Here is an 18,517-nt window from a genome sequence, read left to right as displayed (position 1 = left end):
TATATATATATATATATAATCTTTTGATACATATTAAAACTAGCATACACACACATGTACATGTGTTTTGGTTTTTTTTCAGGTATGTCAGTATATTAGTAGAACTGACTAGAATGGAAGGCACAAGGCATGGGAAACTTATTGCTAGTCAAATGCTGGATGTTGCTATACGGGTCCAAACTATTAGAGATTTTGCTGTTCAGCAAATGGTAAGTAGTAACATTGGAAAAAAATGTTTCCCATGCTGTTTGATTTGCTGTTGTATTAACTTTTGTTGGTAATTTCCATTGCTAATTTCACAACCATGTATAACTTAAGTAATAACACAAATCAAATGGTTTGTTGAACCATATTTTCTGGCATACAAGTCAAATTTTTTGACCCAAATTTAATACCAAAACAGGTAGGCTGACTTATACACCAAGATAACTTAGGCAGACTAAAAATTTCATGTGAAATGCAGCAGGATTTGGAAAGATAGTGACAACAATGTTTGAATGTTTATACTACACAATTTACACTTTATACTATATTGGCTTGTGTGCTGGAGAATACAGCAACTATTTTCATTTTGAACATGTAAAATCATTTTATAGTCACACTAAATTTTCAATTCTTCTAGGCTGTTTTGCTCGACAACTCTCATGTACTTGCATCCAACTCTCAAAGAAATGGTATTTGTGAAGTGCTTTATGCTGCTGCTTGGATATGTGGCGAATTTTCTGAGTAAGCTAATCCATCTTGATTTTTTCCAAAATTCGTTGAAGGAGACTGCTTTTGAGTTCAACCCTTTGGCATTTAAACCAGCTATAACTTGCCCAGATATTTTACCTGTTTTATCTTCAAACTGACTATATTTGGCCTCTCAAACCTACCCGACAATGTTGTTTTAAAAATAATGAAGGAGATAATAGAGTACCAAGATATTTGACACATTGCTGTATCAAAGAAGACCTGCCCACCACAAAAGAATTGAGATCCTAAAACCAAGGTGCCATGTAACAAGCACTGGTGTGGGTGCTGGTGCTACATAAAAAAACACCCAGTACACTCTGTGGAGTGGTTGGTGTTAGGAAGGGCACCCAACTGTAGAAACCAAGCCAAAACAGACTATGGAACCTGGTGCGATCCCTGGCCTTGCAAGTTCTTGTCAAGCCATTCCAACCCATGCCAGCATGTTTAAGTCCCCATAACCTAGCGGTTCAGCAAAAGAGACTGATAGAATAAGTACTAGGCATACAAAGAATAAGTCCTGGGGGTCGATTTGCTCGACTAAAGGCGGTGCTCCAGCATGACCGCAGTCAAATGACTGAAACAAGTATGAGTAAAAGAGTAAGTCATAATGTAATGAAGACTTTAGTAGAGGGTGGTCTAGGGAGGGTTGGCTTAAAACACTGAGTCAGATAAACTGACTAGAAAATGTAATCAATCATTTACATAAATGCTGTTTACAAATCATAACTGTTATATAATATATGTGTATGTATCTCTATGTGCGTGTGTGTGTGTGTGTATATATATATATATATATATATATATATATTTATATATTCCTTTTAAAAACAATTTATTTTAGGTATTTGAAAGATCCAAAGTCTACTTTGGAAGCTATGCTTCGCCCCAAGATTACCGCCTTACCAGGTCATATTCAGAGTGTGTATGTTCAGAATTTAGTGAAATTATATTCAAATATCTTGAAGAAAGCGGAAGAAGAAGAAGATGAAGCCACAATGAAAGAAACTGGTCAGATGCTCCTGGATAAACTACCAATGTTTATACAGAGCGCTGATCTTGAAGTTCAAGAGAGGGTAAGATATTTCTCTCCAAAATATTGGTTTTAGATTTTAGAAATTCATTAGACTTTTGTTATTGAAAGAAAAAAAAAAAGATTAATAATTCAAGATGGTGGGTTGCTAGAGTCATTAGTGTGGGTGGTGCTGGTGCCACATAAAAAGCACTGGTGATGGTGTTATGTAAAAAGCACCCAGTACACTCTGTGGAGTGGTTGGCATTAGGAAAGGCATCTAACTGTAGAAACCAAGCCAAAACAGACTATGGAACCTGGTGCGACCCCTGGCCCTTTATGTTATGAGTTCAAATCTTCTTGAGGCTAGCTTTGCTTTTCGTCCTGCCTGGGCTAATAAAGTAGTGTACTCACGTATCAGGGCTGGTTTAATTGTTAATTATGGTGTTATTTAATATACCTCCTCTCAGATTCACACACTTATTGCAGCAGTCGTTCACTTTTTCTAAGCCCTGTAAAAAAAAAACTTGGAAGGTTGGGGCCTTCAACCAGGACTTGCATGATGCCTTGAAAGCTGTGAACTTTTCAGCACCCCTTCGTATATATACTCTTTTGCCTGTGGCTCATCAAAAACTAAGGATCACAAGTTTAGGAAGAGCTAATGTAAATTAGCAGTGCTCCAGCATGGCAGCAGTCTAATGATTGAAACAAGTAAAAATATATTAAAAAAAACAAAAGATGCATATTGTATGTATGTATGTATTTGTACTTTGGAAATATTTTTATGTTATTCTCTATTTTTTTTCTTTAATTTTTTTTCAAGGCTTGCTGCGTTTTGCAATTGGTTAAATATGTTATGAAACTTCAAGAAAAAGGAAATCATTTAGCAGAGGAAATAGCTTGTTTGTTTTCTGGAGAATTGAATCCTGTTGCTTTAAAGGCTCAAAGAAAAGTGCCTGTGCCTGATAAGTATGTGGAGAGTCTTTTTTTTTCGTTTTTTTTTTTTCGTTACAACTTAATTAAAATTAATCAATCAGATACTTTGAATCTAAGTAAAACTCCATCATCATTTTTTTTACTCATTTTACTCCAGTTGTTAAAACGGATGTCTCTGTGGTACATCATCTCCATTCATCTTGAAATTATCCATCTACAATGACAACCATTTATGGATTTTCCTTGGATGGTTGCCACTGAAGTTTGTTTCTTCTCTCAGTCATGTCTGATGACAAAAGGACACATTATTTCACACACATTATTTCTCCTCCATTTTTATCCTGACTTCTATCAACTCAAATGTTTTACATTCTGAAATGAAAATGGTTCATGACTTTCATCATCTTAGTAAGGCATATTATTTGCATACCTTCTGTTCTCAGCAAGTTGAAAAAATAACGAAAGGCCTTAATTGATTTTCAATCCTTATTGGGCTCATCAGAGATGTCTCCATCATTTGACCAATACTAGAGAAACAAGTAGCCATTCTGCTTGTATACATATCAAATCTAGTCAGAGAACTGGAGCCACAAATTTTCATGGCATTAGTTTTTAACACTTCATTTAATATCAGCGGCCAGTCAATGGGGAACCTTGTCCAAGGCATGATATAATGTATGTAAACTTACCTAGTAGGCACATGGCTCAGTGGTTAGTGTGTTGGGCTCACAATCACGAGGTAAGAAGTTTGATTCCCAGAGTGGACTACGTGTTGTGTTCTTGAGTAAGACACCTTATTTCACGTTGCTCCAGTTCACTCATCTGTATAAATGATGATGTATGCTCAAATTTTAAGACTAAAACATTCAGTGATTTATCTCCTTGGAATAATAAAATAAAATATTAGATTTTTGTATTAATCAGTCAAATTGGTAAAAGTATAATATTTTTTTTTTTTAAATATTTTTACTGCTATCCATCTTTTTTGTAACTTTTTTTTTTTACAATACTGTATTTGCTGGTGTGTAAGCCGTGCTTTTGTAATTCTTAAACTTAACAAATAACTGCCATATGTGACTTGTACACACACACACACACACACACACACACACACACACACACGCATATATGCATACTTAATACCTTTTTATGTTCATATTGTCAAGGCTGGATTTGGATCGTTGGATCAATGAAATTCCATCTGACAGTTCTGATGAAGAAATCAGAGGCACATCATTATTTACAACAACAGGAGACGACCACAAGTATGTCAATTTATCTCATATTCATTGCCAAAGCCTTCTACAGTCTTTAACACACATGATTTATTTTTATTGATCTGCCATTGCTGATAGTATTTTAGAAGTAGTTGTTTTACGTCTCTTTACTAATTTTAACTTCTTTATTCTAGTGTATATTTGTATTTATACATTGATAACAAGTGCGGGCACATAACCTCATGGTTAAGGTGTTGCACTCACAATCACAAGATTGTGATTTGAATTCTCAGACCAGGTGAAGCTTTTAGCAAAACATTTCATCTAGCATCGTTCTGTGATCACTTTAATATCTGACATGTACACTGTGCACCTGTACAGGCGATGTCAATCTCATATGTTAATATATATATATATGTATATATGTATGTGTGTGAGTTTGGAGGGATATATGAACCAGGTGGATACTGTGGTGGCTCTCAGTTATGTTCCAGGTTATGGCTAACCACATCAATCAGTAGTTAACATCTATGACTACTATTAGTGTCAGTCATTCCATAAATCTCTCTGGGTAATTCCTGTTTGCTTCACTGGATAGTAATATTGTCTATATATATATATATATATATATATATACACTCATGTTTTAAGTTCTATTTTCCTGTTTGCATCATCAATATATATATATTTATATATATATAGGCAGATCATGAAAAGACACATTTAGTGTCAGGATTTTAATTAACAAATTTTTGTTAAAGACTGTATTCATTATCTTTATTGATATATAATAATGAAATTGATTTATGTTAGTATTTCCTTTCTAAAACAAATTATATTTTCTGTTACCGAAGCATTTGTTTTTCAAAATTCAACTCTTAAGATTCACTTAAGAACTATTAACATATGAAAGACTGTTAATTTTGTGACATTTCTTTAAAGATCAACTTATAAAAATGATGTTAAAAAGATAGCTGAACCAACTGAAGAAGAGCTAGAAAGGGTAAGTACCATTTCACTTGTCAAATGGTGTAAATTGTCTTCCACAGGTTTAATGTTTGAATGAGACAGTCTGACAGCCAATTATGAAACCAATATATGAGAGACAGGCAGAGCTCATACTTAAAAGTTCTTGTGCCAGATGTGAGAAGCAAGTAGAGCCTGTACTTGAAGGGTTTTGTGTCAGCTGTGATGGAGGTTTTATTGGTGTTCAATTTTACTTACATTAAACTCATCAACGTTGTGTGACATAATAAAAACAGGTGTCTGGTAGATCTGTTTCTGTGATGATCACTGATGATGATGAACTCAGAGTGATTAAAGGAGATGATTCTTTGTTACTATCATCAAATTCAAGGTATCTGATGTGAGAAGGATTAGTTAGCAGTTTGAAAAGTCTCTCTCTGGAGGTGGGGATTAAATGCTGTGGGTTCGCATATGTTGGATAGGAAAATGGCAAGTTGTAAGCATTTGATGTGGATAGTGGCTATGTGAGGAGACCAGGGTTTGAGCCGGAACACTCAAATAACAGTTGCCTCATTGGATGGACTGAAGGGTCAAAGAAGTTCATAATACTTAATAAAAAGTCATCACCACTACCATCAACAGCAACGAGTAGAATTTGCCTTTTGTCCTTTTGGGGTCAGTGAAATAAGTACCAGTTGAGCACTGGTGTCAATATAATCAACTTACTCCTCCCTCCTTTCAGGCCTGTAAAAGAAAGGATTATCTTTATTATTATTATTTATCATCAAGGAAGCCAGCTGGCAGAATCATTAGCATGCTGGACAAAATCCTTAAAGGCATTTCATCCATTTCTCTGTCCCAAGTTCAAATTCTGCTGAAGCCAACTTTGCCTTTTCATCCTTTTGGGGGTCAATAAAATAAGTACCAGTTAAGTACTGGGGTCAATGTAATCAACTTATCCATCTTCCTCCAAATCTTAGGCCTTGTACCTATGGTAGAGAAGATGATCATCTTCATCATTATCATTTGAATTATTATAATCATGAAGTGCTGAGATTGGTTTAAATGAGTATGTCTATCCTCCACCCTCACCAACAGGTATTAAAGCAAACCAGTTTATTCATCTTTGATAGTCTCTTAGTTATATATAATCCTGTTAAAACTTTTCTATTATTTAGCGACGTGAACAAAGGAGAATTGAACAAATGCATAATCCTCATTATTTGAAAGATGATGGTAAAAGCAAAGTAAGTATGGTATTTATTTATATATGATATTATATAATTATGTATATTTGATATTATATAATTTGACTTCATAAAATGTAATGTAGCATAACTGCTATTATACTACCGAACTGCATAATACAGTTGTAGATTCACCCTTAGTGGTGAATTGACTGAGTCATTTGAGCATATTTGTTCTGTGTGTCTCTGCCTTGAGTCCAAATTTTGTCATGGACAACGTTGCCTTCCATATGCTTGATGTTTATTAAGAAAATGTAGCAGTCCAGAATGATGGATTGGCAGAATAGTTACCATATCGGATGGAATGCTTTACAATGTCTTTTAGGGTTCTCTGTATTCTGAATGCAACTTCTGCAATGACACTGGTTTCAAATTCTATTAGTCTTGCCTTTGATTTGGATAAGATCAGTGGCATGGAAAGATAGGACTTGTAGTACTAAGCAACTACTGGTCTTTCACAAGTAAAGCATGGCTTGCACCTTAGTTACAATATTTATTCAAACCTCTCGAAGAATCCATCTCAGCACATGGCTATGATGTTCTCCCACTACTCCTGTTTATGATCAGAGATGCATATATTGTCAGCCTCTAAGGGACATGCTCAAGTGGTTAAGGTCAAACAACTGGCAAACAAATCTGTGGTATTGAGCAGAATATTTGCTACAATGATATTTCTGCTTCAGTAACTCAGCACTGAATCTGTCTGAAATGTAATGGAAAATAGGTCAGTTTCAAAACATTGATGTCCAGGTCAGAAAAGCAAAATTTGAAGGGAAGGGTAGTCATTTCCTTTGATTTCTAGATAGAAGCAAATAGGAAATAACACTTACTGACCAAAGACAAAAAAAAAATAATTGAATAAATAAAAATGTTGTTACACAGTACAATTGGTCTACTTGATCAACGCTGACCTGGAGATAATCACTAACAATGATTAAAAATAGAGCTTCTGAAAATATTTAAAAACGATTAATTGGAAAAGTTAATAGTCTGAGAAATAAAATTTCTTTTTGTTTGTTTTTTTAGAGTAAAAGATATGAATCCATCAATATTGAAGACATTCCTGTCGCAGATATTGATCTGTCTGTGCCTTTACATGTCCCAGGTAAGACTGCATGGCACACCTGCTTTGTGGATGTCCTCCTCCTCCTCCTCTCCTCCTGGTCATTGTTGCTTGTTGAGGTCTCTATAAATGCTGCTATAATGGATTGTTGTTGTTGTTGAATGTTACTAATAAAATTATTTCATTTACAGAAATTGTTTATATTATTAAAAAGAAATATTCAAAGAAAAGAGATTTGGAATTAAAAAAAAGCAAACAATAAGCAAGATTTTGATATTGTAAAATATGCAAACTAGCTTAGTGTTTTTATTTATCTAACTTTTTCGACCCTTTGGATACCATCCAGGGGTTGAGACTGCCTCTGGTTTAGAATATAAAACTCTAATTTTAAAATGTTTCATATTTAAATTAAAACTTTCCATCATAACTTTATGTAATAATCATTTCTTGTCATAAACATCAGCATAATAACAGAAAAGATATTTCATTAGAATCCTCTCAAATTCTTAATTATTTTCAAAATTAAATAAAACATATAAATAGCGTGTGTATTTCTATTAGAAATATAGTCTCAAAATTGTTGAAAGAAATCTCAATGCATTTTTTCATAAATCCAATACAAATTTTAATCAAAGTATTTTTTAAAATCTATTTCCATTCTTACATTGACTCTGTAAATTATTTACTATTTCCTCATATGTTTATTACTGGCCATCAGACTCCCTCTGCCTTTGTTGGTTATTTGAGGAACACCTCTGATGAAGTCATCTTTGTAGAGTGATTCTTGGGAATATTACACTTCAGTGGTTTCCCCATTTACCTGCATGAGCTATACCTAGAGGTGGAATTGAACTCAGCTGCTGCTCTTTGGAACAGCATTGAACAGCTTTTTTTTTTCTTATCCTGTAATACCTTTTAATAGGTGGGTGGCCTGGCCCATTTGAGATTTTAAGTTTCTTGACCACAGACACACTGCATTACCTCTGTCAGGTGATGAGCCACTGATCTCTCATCTGCTTGTCTCATACCTTATCCTCTTGCCATTCTTATTACACATCTGCATTATTTAAATTTTGCTTGAGTAGTTTTATCACATGTTTAAAATGTCCATTTTAACTGTCATAACTCATAATTCAAGCTTTCAGCTTCTCCGGTCTTTTTCACTCCTGCTTTAAGTCTCCTTATCGGCTCACTACTACTATTCCTCCTCCTTCTCTAATTTCTTTATGTACTCTTGGTACACTCCTCTGTGCATCTAGGTTACTTTTTGCTTGGAATACTCAAATCTTTTACTATTTGAATGTCGTTCATTAAGAATTCATTATAGCTCTTCTATATCTTTTGCATCTTAAATCTCATTCTACCTTTGCTATTACAAATCTACTTCCTTCTAGAAATCATTTCTGGGGTTTTCTTTTTATCTCTTGAACAAGATTTCCATTTCCATCGTTATTGTTTTCTTAGTCAAGTCTGACCAAACAGACTTATGATTAAGATTTTCCCAGCTCTGACTAACCTATCTTTTAGATATATTGTATGCAAGAGGATTACATTATTCAATGCATCCATGTATTTTCAAAAAGATATTATGATGTGGTTCGAGAAAGATTTGGTTGCTATTTCTAGCAAGTCAATTCACCATGTAGAACAGTCATGGGCCAACTGCAGCGCATGGGACTTTCTGAATGGCATACCTAACAACCATTACCTTGGATTTTTCTTTTTGTAGTGCAGTTCGCCATGTCTCATACAGTCCACTTTTTGTAAAGTGTTGCCCATGTCTGATGTAGAAGCTCTTTGGACCCAATATAATGTTTTGTTTCAGTTAATAAGCCTAACCATAGATTCTGTTCCTACTTCACTGTTGAGAAGTTAGTTGTAGATAGAGCATATAACCTTAGAAATGAGTGTTTCAGTAAATAAGGGTTAGTATTATAAGAATTAGTTGTGACTTTGAATGAATGGAGACACTGCAAAATAGTGAGGCATGTTTTCCTTGCAAGGCATGAGGCAACCTGTTAGTGTTGGTGTCATGATAAAATGCATCTTGTACACTTTGTGTAGTGGGTAGTGAATGAGTGGAGACAGTGCAAGACCAAGAGGACCCTTTAGTCTTGTTAAGGACATGGCCAATTCTTTAGTGTTGGTGTCGCAGCAAAATGTACCAGTCATGGGGACCATATCAAAAGTGGAACACATATGTGAGATGTGGTCCGGCTACCCTGTCCTGATGGGTAGTAACCCTGGATAAGAAGTCACTAACAGTGTGACAATCCACCTGATGCATGCTAGGTTGGAAAACAAACCTAAAATGAGGATGGTAATTACTAGAATCAATAGGTGTTGATCAAGCTGACCTAGGATAATCTTTTTTGTTTAGACATGATCAAGCTGACCTATTATTGATGGTTTTTCTTTCACCTACCAAGTTAGGTCGAATACAGTCAATTACACATAATTACACAGTCAATTTCACATATGTTAACAAGTTATTGATTTCTTTATGAATAAGTGATTACAAAATATATTGTTAATAAATAATATTAACAAATTCTAACTCGACACTCGAGCTACTAATACCATTCAGCTCAAAATTTGAAAGTAAAAAGTATCCCAATAATTTTACTTGATAAAACGCCAAAGACAAACTTTGCCTCTCACACAGATGAGTGTTCAGTTCTAGTTTTTAACCCTAAAACAACAATTCTATTTGAACTGTAGTTCAGGATTTGATGGTAGATGGTGTTGTTGTGTATGGTATAGGTTTTAAAAGTTAAGAAGATTACCAATATATGCAAGATTATCAGTACACACTGTCTTTATCACTTTTCATTTAAACCTCTCTCTTATTTTTATTTTTTTTTCTTTGCTTTTACTTTTCAATTCATTATATGTCTTTTCACAATACATAGCAGCACATTTTCTTTCTATCCTACATCTATTATTTCTTCTCACACATTTTCACTATCTTTTGGCACCTCACCACTTCCCTTGTTTCCCCCCTCCTTCCTCCTCCCCCACTTTGGTCAAAAAACTTTTGCGGTTGAAAAACTCTCTCCTATACTGAATGCAACATCTTCACACATACACACACACACACACACACACACACACACACACACACAGACATAGCCAGATATGCAAGTATGGTTGTGTGGTTAAGAAGCTTGCCCCCCCCCCCAACCATGTGGTCAGGTGCTCAGTCTCCGTGTGTGGTACCTTGGGCAAATATCTTCTATTGTAGCCCCAGGCTGACTAAAGTCTTATTAACTGGATGTGGTTGGTGGAAACTGAAAGAAGACCATCTGACCATACAAGCATGGAAAGATTTTATATTATGGACATTACTTATAAAGTTGAATAGCAGAAAAATTGAATCACTGAAATAGTGTCCCTAAAAGTTGCTAAAAGTTATTTTCTAAACATTAAAGACTATATCTCCCATAAATGTACTTTACTAATAAAATATTTGACTAAACCCAGTTAACCCTTCAATAATAATAATAATCTGCATGAAAATGCCCCCTGGCTCTGTGATCACCTTATTTTTGAAGTGTTTATATCTAAATTAAAACCTTCTCTCATAATTTCAAATAAACACCAGCTTAACTAATAACAAAATTGTTTTACTAAATCTTTTCAAATTCTTGATTATTTTTTTCAATATTATCACAAAAGGGTTGACTAAAATTTTAAATATTTTATTTTTAGATTTAAGATGGTCTTCAGGTTAGAAAAAAATTTTTTTTTAAATTGTTCCTCTTTTGTATTTCATTTGTTTTGTTTATGATAACAAAACAAGATTTGACAAACTATTTTTATTCTCCTGAAAATAGTTTCGTCATTTTTAAATTTGTTGATCTTCTTTATATGCATGCTTTTGTTGTGAGTATTTTGCATTGCACCAGAAAAAGCACCACCCCCATTAGAACTCGGTACATATTGGTTAGCCTTGTGTAATTAATTTTTAAAAAAAAAAAAGCAAAAAAAAAAAGAAACAAACAAAAAAAAATCCACAGTCAAAGCTTATCTCCTTCCTTCCTTCCTTCCTTTGGCTTGCTGAAAGTAACATGGCTGCCTGCCGTGGGTGCCAGTATGGCTGCTGTATTGTACTCACACTTGCTTGACTTCTGTGGAAATGATTTTCTCCTCAGGTCTTTCCTCTTCAGACAAGTACTTGAAGCTGGGAAACAGTATGCTTGATGGTACAACCCACCAACCAGTTGGAAGCTCTGCAACCAGTGGTAAGAAATCTAAGAAAACAAAGCGGAAGAGAGAAAGGAAAGGACAACATTATTCTGATACTGATGAGGAGGAAGTAGATGGCTCTGTGAATGCAGTTAGCACTGTGATGGACATGCCAGAGGTATGAGCTAGTCTATAAATTTATTCATCATTTCACTTTTGTCTTAGTTGTATGGATGAATGTATTAGTCTTACCATTTCCATTATATTTTAGTATTATCTAAAAGTACTTTCTAAATGATTTTTTATTAGGGTGCTCATTTATCAGATAAAGATGATGATGACAAGAATGCTGATGATCCTCACAGAAAACTGAACATTGATCTTGACGAGTATGTATATTAAATAATTCATCTGTACTGGGTTTGTTGTCTCTATCAGCCTCTTTAATATTTATGTTTTGTTTTGTTTTATTTTACCATTATAAAGGGGCATTTCCTAAAGTTTTAATCATAATTGACTTGTGAGATATTTAACTTTTGCCATTTTTACAGGCCATTACGTGAAGATGAAAAGTTACCTGTTCGAACACACCATGTAGTCTTAGACTATAATAACCTGGAAGAAGTTGGAGTTGATACATTAGAGTTGGAGAAACAAAAGAAGAAAAGCAAAAAAGAAAAGGACAAGAGTAAGAAGAAGAAGAAGGTAAGAACTTCTTTTTTTTTAATATATATTTTATGACTTGGTATGTTCTGAGTTCAAATCCTGCCACAATAACTTTGCTGTTCATCTTTCCAGAGTCACTAAAATAAAGCAGCAGTCAAGTACTGAGGTTGATAAAATCAACAATGCTCTCACTCCCTAAAAATATTACAATTCAATGTATTGTTCCTTTGTATTCTAATAATGACTCTTTTGCTCCAGCCAGTTGTATCATACTCTCTGGAATAACGTTACTCAACAAGGTACGGTGGCTTGGATTTGAGGGAATTTCGCCAGGTCAAGCCACTGTCTCTCCAAACTGAGAGGTCACAGCTACGGCACCATGGAATTGGGATTAGAATGTTGCAGGAAAGAATCACAAAATGAATTCTTCAAGTCAAGCCAACCAGAAAGAAACCAAGGATTAGACCAAGAATGAAATGGTTGGATAATATCCATGGTTTCAGTTGGTCACACTTTGAAATTCAACCAGAAAGTCTAATGATGGTTGTTTCTTATAGGACCCTATGGACGAGGTGCCTGAGAACTCTGCCCTCCACAACCCTCTCGGAAAAGTAGGTAGAGAAAATGGATGGATGGATAATATTTACTTGATATAATTTTGTTGTTACCAAAAAATTTTTGAAGTGGATAATGGCTGTGAGGTTATGGTGCTGGTCTGCTGAACACATGATCAAAAGTTCAAATCTTCCTTCAGCCATTGTACTCTGAGCAAGTCACAAAACCGTGTGGTTGGTTGTGTCACAAGACATTTTCTCTTTAAACAATTCTATCTTCCTGTACCAGACATTTTACATCCACTAGATGAATTGTATCTTTCTTCAGTACTTCAGCCATTTCAGTGATGAGTTCAGAACAAGACTGAAATATTAAGAATTATCTCCCATACTTGCCAGAAAATTAAAATAGTATTTGCCATTTACAAATATGGCTCTTTTTTTTTTTCTTTTATTACATAATTATTTCTACTTGTCATTTATTTTGCTCACTACACAAGGTCAATTATTGCTCCAGTTTACATGTATGATTAAAAATAAAAACAGGTTTCATTTAATTGCATAGTTGAGCGGTTAACAGAAGAAAATCATTCTGCAGTAAAGCCAAACAATTGTTTTTACAGCTGGGTGTAATCAAAATAAGCTATTTCATCCAAAGAAGCCTAGAGAATGGATGAAAAACCGATGGTGGTAATGAAGGATTTAATTAAAATGAAATTAAAAATCTAACTTATTTTATTTATTTTGTTTTATTATGTATTTTTCTTCTTTTTTGTTGTTTAATTTTCCTTTGGAAAATTTCTTTTGCAGGAGAGAAAGATTCAGAAAAAAGAATTAAGTTCTGCATCTTTTGATGATAATAGAGTAAATGGAGAAACTAATATAATCTCTGCTCATGGCAAAGATTCGTTACCCTTGCAGCTGCCAGCAGAAGATCCCCAAGCACAAGTAAGGACTGAGTATTTATACACACACACACACACATAGATACACATGCACACACACATACACATGGCAGTGTGTCATATTTTTTAAAAATTTATTTTCTTTCTTTATTTTATTTTTCTAGCATGAAGATTTAGAGTTCTGGTTATCCGCTGGAGATATTTCTGCTGCTCACTCAAGGAACCAAGCAAAGATAGAAACGGTCAATTCTGTAACATTACCAGTTTCTGGCCGAGTTCAAACAACTGATTCTAAAGATAATAGTCATTTGAGTACCGAAGTATGTGGAATGGGTTTTTTTTTCATTAACTCATTTTATTATTTCACTAATTCCTTCATGGAAAGACCAAAATCTTTGTATTTTTCATTACTAAATTTCAGAGCTGTCTATACACATATGACAGGCTTTATACAGTTTCCATCTGGGTGGAGGGGGTTATCACCTTGCTTGGAAACAGTTGTCAGTTGACATTAGGAAGGTCATCCAACCATAACTAATTCTGTTTCACTGTAGTTTTATCTGACCCATGCTAGCATGAAAAAGTAGACATTAAAATAATGATAATGGTGATGAAGCAGCTAGCCTTGGAGCACACAGTTTGGGGGGAGTTCTGTTGACTGAAGAGTGCCTGTTGAAAACGAATCGGGCTGAAAATGTGGATACTTTTCAGCAGTGGCACTGTTAATAGTGACATTTTGGTTGAAGGCATCCTTTTCTTTCCTGACAATAGCCTTTGAGGTGTGGGTTGTAGATAGTATTCTTTGCTACAGTTCAGGTGAACCAGTTCAGAACTTTGGGATTTGGTTGTGTGAGGGATACAAAGGAACAAAGCTCATAAGATGTTTTCAATTACATACCTAACTGAATCTTGATAATTCATCATCATCAGTCATCTGTCGTCATTCCATTTCATTATTATGACTGTTTGAAAGGCAGTGAGCTGGAAGAATCATTAGCATGCCAGGCAAAATTCTTAGCAGCATTTCGTCCATGTTTACCGTCTGAGTTCACATTCCGCCAAGGTCTACTTTGCCTTTCATCCTTTTGGAGTTGATAAAGTGAAACACTGGAGTCGATGTAATCAACTAGTCCCCTCCCCTCAAAATTTCAGGCCTTGTGCCTTTAGTAGAAAGGATTGTTATTACTGTTTCGTCCATTTTTGTTTATATTCTTTGATATATGCTGATGTTTGTTTTGTTTCTATCTTCAAAGAAACAAAAGAAGAAGAAAGAGAAACGGACAAAAGAGAGGAAGAAGGAAAAGAAAAAGAAAGTCGAAGAAGAAAAAAATCGTAGTGAATATGAAGAAGCTGAAGGTGTCGCTACTCCGTCTAAAGAATACCTGCCGCCATCTGAGCAGCAAGATTCAGTTAAATTTGATTCTCCTGTGAGTTACATTTCTGTTCCTTTTAGTTGTTCTAAGCTGAAATGTATGACTAAATATCTGAGAGCCGAAATATTTTACAAGTTTCATATCTAAACTGCATTTTGATTGGTTAATCTCCAATCATGATATATTTTTTCAATGTCTACATCAGTGGCTCTCAACCTTTTTAATACCCGGACCAAATCCAAAACCTTGATTTTTTTTTGATTTTTTTTTTTTTTTTTTTTTTTTTTTTTTTTTTTTTTTTTTTTTTTTTTAATTTTTTTTAGGGGGCTTCACCAAAAAACGTAAAACACAAATCAAAGAAAAATTTATTATATTTTTTAGAGGGAAGATGGGACGGTGGTTGCCAGAAGGATGCTTGTGAAACTGCTAGTCTGCATAGTAGCAAACTGGATTTAAAAGCAGGAGCCTTTATTTCTAAAACTAAGAATTACAATATACCACATGTGAAATAAAGGTTCCTAGTTTTCATTGAATTTGACACAATATACACATTCAGGAATTTCTGAAATGAACAAACAAAAGATTAATTGCATTTGACATTATTTTCTATGATTAACCCTTTAGCATTTAAACTAGTCATATCCAGCCCAAATATTCTGTCTGTTTTATATTTAAACTGGCAAGATCCAGCCTCTCACACCTATCCAGCAATGTCATTCTAAAAATAAACAATGACCTCATTGTAATCTTGAAGCTACAAGATAATTGTAGTGAATTCAAAGCAACATGAATGGATAAGCATTGAATCTGACAAAGTAATCTGAATGTTAATGGCTAAATTGTTATAAATTCCTTCAGTGTTCCTTATCTGTTGTTTGTAGAACTGTCATCTCTGTGAGTGTTCTGTGATTTCTTTCCTTCATCGAATCTTATTTCTGTTTTTCTTTAATAAATGAATATTTAAAATATTTTTTTACATGATGCAAACGTTTCTCTTTTTGTAGCCTATGTCAAATTACCGAAGATTAGCTGGAAATGAGTCTCTGAAAATGGTATGTCCACTTTGTAAATATATGTCTAATTTATTTTATATTTGATTAACATCATCTCGAAGTTAAGCCTCTAATGTCACCATATGGCATTAGGCATAGACATAGATATGTGCATGAGGAATTCATCTTCCAACCACGTGGTTCTAGGTTCAATCCCACTGTGTGGCACTCTGGGCAAGTATCTTGTATCATAGCCCCAAGCCAACCAAATCCTTGTGAGTGGATTTGGGAGATGGAAACTGAAAAACACTTATTGTGTGTGTGTGTGTGTTTCTTTGTCTTGACATTGCATGATAGTTGTAAAATGATTGTCATTCATTTCCAATACTCTGCAAGTATACATCTGGCCATGAGGAAATATTGCTTTGCCTGGTAACAGGTGAATGTTGGTAACAGGAAGGACATCCAGCTGTAGAAAATCTGCCTCATAATAGACACCATCCGCCTAATGCAAGCTTGGATAAGCAGATGTTAAAACAATATTATCATTGAAGTTGATGCATTCTGTTGTGTGTATGTAAGTCCATGGGTTAGAGTGACTCAAACAAATAATAATGGTTTGTTTTTAATTATTCTAATTAACCAGGTCTATGAAACTCGAGTGAGCCAACAGCGAAGTGATCAAATAGTGATATCTGTGATATTTACCAATCAGTCTTCTAATCACATAAAAGATATTGAGTTCAATGTCCTTAACACACTCAATGCACGATTAATACGAACAGTAAGTACTCAGTTAACATTTTCTCCTATCCTCTACACGAGTTTCCAAGAAATTAGGCAAGGTCTACCGCAGTGGTTCTCAACCAGGGTCCATATGGTCCTTGAGGGTTCTTATAAGATTTTTGGGAGGTCCTCATAACAAAACAGTATTTTAAGGGCCCCTAAAAAAATTTTGGTTTCGATGTATATATTGTTATGTATTGCAAGAAACTGAAAGAAGCCAACATGTGTGTGTGTGTGTGTATCTATCTTCATGTTTTGACGTTGTGTGATAGTTGGAAATGAGTGTCACTGCCATACAAGTAGAGTTCTTTGTGGAAACCTAGTTTCCAGCCAGCCAGCCACCTTCATTGTATGAGTTGTGGAACAGAGTCCCCAGTCATACCCTTCAGAGAGTTCTATCAGAAACAGATGTTCCTGCTGGATTCCCAACCAAGACCAATTGAGGCTGTGGGTGTTATCCAACCATCTCATGCATGGCCTATTCCCTACCATATTTTCTATGCATCTGTACTATCTATCTATCTATCTATCTATCTATCCATCTCCCTATCTATCTATCCATCTACCTATCTATCTATCTATCTCTGTCTCACTATCTATCTATCTATCTATCTATTTACCTATCTATCTCCTCCATCCATCACCATCTGAACACCTGCACTTATTGTTTGATGATTTGTGTTTTCTATTCCAGTTCGGCTCAGATCACGACCCAGTAAAGGTGCCCTTTTTATTACTTCCAAATAGTCAAAATGAAGGTCAGTTTGCATTTAGTATACAGAATATTACAATGCCACAGAAAATGAAGGGAACACTTACTTATATAATAAAGGTAAGCCTTATACAGATTAATGCTGATATATTTATTTTAGTAAATACCCCATCACCACCATCTTACCTTTTTTTTTACCTGTATATGATATGTTTATCACCTCAGAAGGAATCCTTCAAAATGCACATCTTTACATTGACTTATTTATAGTAATTGTTTCTTATTATGGCCTAAACCCAGCAATTTTGAAAAGAGGGTACCTAAGTTATTCACATTGACCCCCACCGTTCAACTGGTGCTTGAGCTCGAATGGACGAAGGGTAAAGGTGACCTTGGCAGAATTTGAACTCAGAATGCGAGGAGTTGGAAGGAATGCCACTAAGCATTTTGTCTGATGTGCTAATGATTCTGCCAGCTCGCTACTTTTGATTAATTTATAATGATAAACGAAGTTGATGAGCGTCTTTATAAAAGTTAGTATTTTACACTCCACTGCATCCAAAACAAGGAATATTACCCACCTTAAACTTGCTATAATAACATGTATTGATGAATTTCTTTTCCAGACTGCTGAAGGGTCAACACATGAAAAACTTGACTTTAAAATCTGCTTTCCATGTTCTTCTTACCTTATTGGTACTCAATGTAAGGGGTAAGTAGTGGAGTCTTAATGGTTTATCTTTGTAGCTCATCACTACACTTAGGCTGCTTCCTAAAAAATAATTTTACTTGCTTTAAGCTTAATAATCTGTTCAGACCAACATTATTCTTCTTTCTGTGATATTTTTAGTTTTACTCACTCCTTGGTTAATTGCAGGTGTGGAACCTTTATTTCTAAAATAATATATATATATATAGCTTTATACTATTTTCATCAACATGAAGAAAGCATTTGCCATTGTAAACCATATCATACTGTGGGCTGTGATCCTGAAGAACACTGCCCCTGGAAAACTCTAGGTTAACTGCACTGCTACGCATCGGTGGAACAGGTTTCATTCTGTTTTATTAGATGGACATTGATAGTTACTTAGCTTATCGGTCACTTTTGCCGAACCACTAAGTTACGGGGACATAAACACACCAACACTGGTTGTCAAGCAGTGAT

At 34.7% G+C, this 18,517-nt stretch overlaps 1 protein-coding gene across 5 annotated transcripts in view; it reads left to right on the top strand.

Annotated features, from left to right (window-relative positions):
* The window catches only part of LOC106879847 (AP-3 complex subunit delta-1), a 56,718-nt gene that overhangs the window by 31,448 nt on the left and 6,753 nt on the right, over positions 1-18,517 (top strand). For 2 of the 5 annotated variants that reach the window (XM_052975996.1, XM_052975995.1), the window contains exons 14-32: positions 83-209; positions 623-726; positions 1,577-1,808; positions 2,568-2,713; positions 3,847-3,945; positions 4,840-4,900; positions 6,042-6,110; positions 7,137-7,215; positions 10,885-10,902; positions 11,328-11,539; positions 11,671-11,750; positions 11,913-12,066; positions 13,392-13,529; positions 13,651-13,806; positions 14,740-14,913; positions 15,864-15,911; positions 16,498-16,635; positions 17,332-17,469; positions 17,976-18,061. In XM_052975996.1, the coding sequence (XP_052831956.1) occupies positions 83-209; positions 623-726; positions 1,577-1,808; positions 2,568-2,713; positions 3,847-3,945; positions 4,840-4,900; positions 6,042-6,110; positions 7,137-7,215; positions 10,885-10,902; positions 11,328-11,539; positions 11,671-11,750; positions 11,913-12,066; positions 13,392-13,529; positions 13,651-13,806; positions 14,740-14,913; positions 15,864-15,911; positions 16,498-16,635; positions 17,332-17,469; positions 17,976-18,061 (2,259 nt within the window). The remainder of the gene's footprint in view (positions 1-82; positions 210-622; positions 727-1,576; positions 1,809-2,567; positions 2,714-3,846; positions 3,946-4,839; positions 4,901-6,041; positions 6,111-7,136; positions 7,216-10,884; positions 10,903-11,327; positions 11,540-11,670; positions 11,751-11,912; positions 12,067-13,391; positions 13,530-13,650; positions 13,807-14,739; positions 14,914-15,863; positions 15,912-16,497; positions 16,636-17,331; positions 17,470-17,975; positions 18,062-18,517) is intronic. The other 3 variants (XM_014929557.2, XM_052975997.1, XM_014929561.2) reach the window with 3 other exon arrangements.

Source organism: Octopus bimaculoides, chromosome 23 (assembly GCF_001194135.2).
Source record: "Octopus bimaculoides isolate UCB-OBI-ISO-001 chromosome 23, ASM119413v2, whole genome shotgun sequence".
Classification (NCBI taxonomy): domain Eukaryota; kingdom Metazoa; phylum Mollusca; class Cephalopoda; order Octopoda; family Octopodidae; genus Octopus; species Octopus bimaculoides.
Note: the sequence above shows the minus strand (reverse complement) of the source record. Positions and strands in the feature narration are given on the sequence as shown.